Raw genomic sequence first — 2,500 nt, 5'->3', positions numbered from 1 at the left:
CAACTTTTTATGAACTTGGCTTAATTTTGCAATACTTCTCCCCGTGTCTTTCTCAAATAATCTTGAACGAGATGAAATAAGGAAATGTCTTCACGGTATCTAAGTTCATCGCTATTTCCTCATGAAAGACTGATGTGTAAAAAAAAAAAAAAAAAAAAAAAAAAAAAAAAAATATATCTACTATCCGTTCTTCTACCATCCTTAGACTTCCCTATACCATCCTCAGTACAATACTATTCCCAAGTATAGTAGCACTGGTTATAAACTCGTTCTCCTTCCTCAGCTACAACGTGATCTGCTTGAACTTCGGGAGGCGCACGCTAAACTGCGTCAGATCAACGACAAACTTCGACGTGAGAAGGATCGAACGGCGGTGGAGCGAGAAGCAATGAGAGATAGGTTCCTCGGGTCCTCGAGGGAGCAACTCAACCAGATGACCAAGATGGAGAGACTTGTGGACGAGGTGAGGGCATTTTATCTGTATTCATTTTTTTTTTTTTTTTTTTTTTTGGGGGGGTCAATTCTTTATTATTACGATTATCATTGATGTCACCAACATTAGTATTATTATAATCATTGCCAACTTTAACGTGTTTTTTATTCCATAAGTTATATGAAATCAATACAACAGAGCAGCGTTTCTCAACCTTTTTATCCTTGCGTAACCTTTAAAATAAATTGCTTGTCTCATCATAATAATAGGTTAGATAGGATGATTATCTATATTACATTATTACAATAACCAAGAATATGTCGTGCGTGTTGAATTATATGAAATTAAATAAATATCAAAAGTGCATTACCTTATCTCACTTATTCTCGCGGAACCCTTAGGAACATTTAGCGGAACCTTAGGGTTCCGGGGACCCTAAGGTTAAGAAACGTTGCAGTAGAGACTTTAGCGACGCCCCTACGGACCAGAGTCGCCTATCATCTTATGTTTCAAGACTTATCTTCTCTCGTAGAGGACTACTATACCTATCTTAACTTCTACTGTCTCTCTTTTATGTTACTCTCTTTAAATCTCTCTTTCCCCACGTCCAAGGCTCCACCTCTTTTTCTCTTTATTGGAAGGGATCAGGGGGAGCAACCCCCACGTATTCCTTGTGTGGTTGACGAATGGAATAGAATTACCGTAGGATGGGGTAATCTTACATGGACTTACATGGACGAATTTCTGGGGTAAATGGGCCATACAAAAGTCATTCATGTATTAGAAATGATGTTACAACTGGTAAATAAAATTCTGGTAAAATGGAAGTACGTATCTATTTAGGGCAAAAGAGAAATATTTCAAAACCAATTTTAATTAGATAGCCCGATTGCCCCATCCTACGGTAACGATCTAGTGAGGGCTGAAACTTGGTTGTTTCAAAAGAAGGTTAGATAACTTTATGTATGGGAATGACAGATGGTAATGGGCATGGAACTGCCTAGTGTAGGCCTTATGGTCTCTTCCAGTCTCCTCCATTTTTAGGTTCTTATGGTCATATGTGTGTCTAAAGAATCTTAGTTGAAAGGACATAAGATGATGAATGATAATAATTCTATCTTTCTTAGAGTGATTTTCTTAGAGGCCTCTTCATTACTGAACAAAATCAGTTGATGTCAACAAACTTTATGAGTAATATGTTTGACAAAAGGAGTAAATTTAGATAAACGTCTTTTTGAAAAAGGCTACAGTAATCTTACCATGATTTCTCTTATCGTTTCGTGAAATATATTTTGTAGAAGATGAAGGATTTTATGGCCAAATTGTCTGGAGATGGAAGCAAGCTTGGAGAAATATATCATTGAACAGTGTCAAAGTGACCTAACCGAAATTTCTTTAGTTGTTTCATGAAAGAGATGAAGAAGATTAAGGACTTTATAGACGAATTGTTTGGAGATGGAAATATGCTTAGAGAAGTATGTTTTTGAACAATGCCACAGTGATCTATCATTTATTTTGTTGTTTCTTGAAATAGATGAAGAAGATTAAGGAGTTTATGGACGAATTGTTTGGGGAGGGAAATAAGCTTAGAGAAGTATGTTTTTGACCAATGCCACAGTGATCTAACTATCATTTATTTCATTGTTTCCTGAAACAGATGAAGCAGATTAAGGACTTTACGGACGAATTGTTTGGAGATATAGATAAGCTTAGTGGAGTATGTTTTTGAACAATGCCACAGTGATCTAACTATCATTTATTTCGTTGTTTCTTGAAATAGATGAAGAAGGTTAAGGACCTTGCCCCTCTTGTCCTGGGTGAGGGAATTGACGGAAAGGAAGGATCTCTCACCAACTTGCGTGAGTATCTGGCAGTGAGCCATCCTATAATTAGTGTCACCACCACCAGTGTGTTCATCACCAGTGTCTTCAACACCACCATCAGTCTCAACACCACCGTAGGCATGAGCACCACTATAACCGCCAACACCATCACTGTTTTCACACCATCACAGCCTAAACTATCACTATCATTTCCAATTCCACCTTACCGACACGATCTCCACTA

At 37.5% G+C, this 2,500-nt stretch overlaps 1 protein-coding gene and 1 long non-coding RNA gene across 17 annotated transcripts in view; one reads left to right on the top strand and one right to left on the bottom strand.

The window, feature by feature from the left end:
- The window catches only part of LOC143019566 (uncharacterized), a 467,386-nt gene that overhangs the window by 278,738 nt on the left and 186,148 nt on the right, over positions 1 to 2,500 (bottom strand). The window lies entirely within an intron of this gene.
- Positions 1 to 2,500, top strand: part of LOC143019563 (uncharacterized) — a 224,598-nt gene that overhangs the window by 149,924 nt on the left and 72,174 nt on the right. For all 16 annotated transcript variants that reach the window (XR_012965828.1, XR_012965826.1, XR_012965827.1 and 13 more), the window contains 2 exons: positions 284 to 463; positions 2,214 to 2,292. Coding sequence is in view for 13 of the 16 variants with exons in the window: in XM_076175302.1 (XP_076031417.1) it covers positions 284 to 463; positions 2,214 to 2,292 (259 nt within the window). In the remaining 3 variants the exon portion in view is untranslated. The remainder of the gene's footprint in view (positions 1 to 283; positions 464 to 2,213; positions 2,293 to 2,500) is intronic.

The sequence above is a fragment of the Oratosquilla oratoria genome, chromosome 37 (assembly GCF_046742065.1).
Source record: "Oratosquilla oratoria isolate Oo_2021 chromosome 37, ASM4674206v1, whole genome shotgun sequence".
Lineage (NCBI taxonomy): Eukaryota > Metazoa > Arthropoda > Malacostraca > Stomatopoda > Squillidae > Oratosquilla > Oratosquilla oratoria.
The sequence above is the reverse complement of the archived record's forward strand: the minus strand, read 5'-3'. Positions and strand labels throughout refer to the sequence as shown.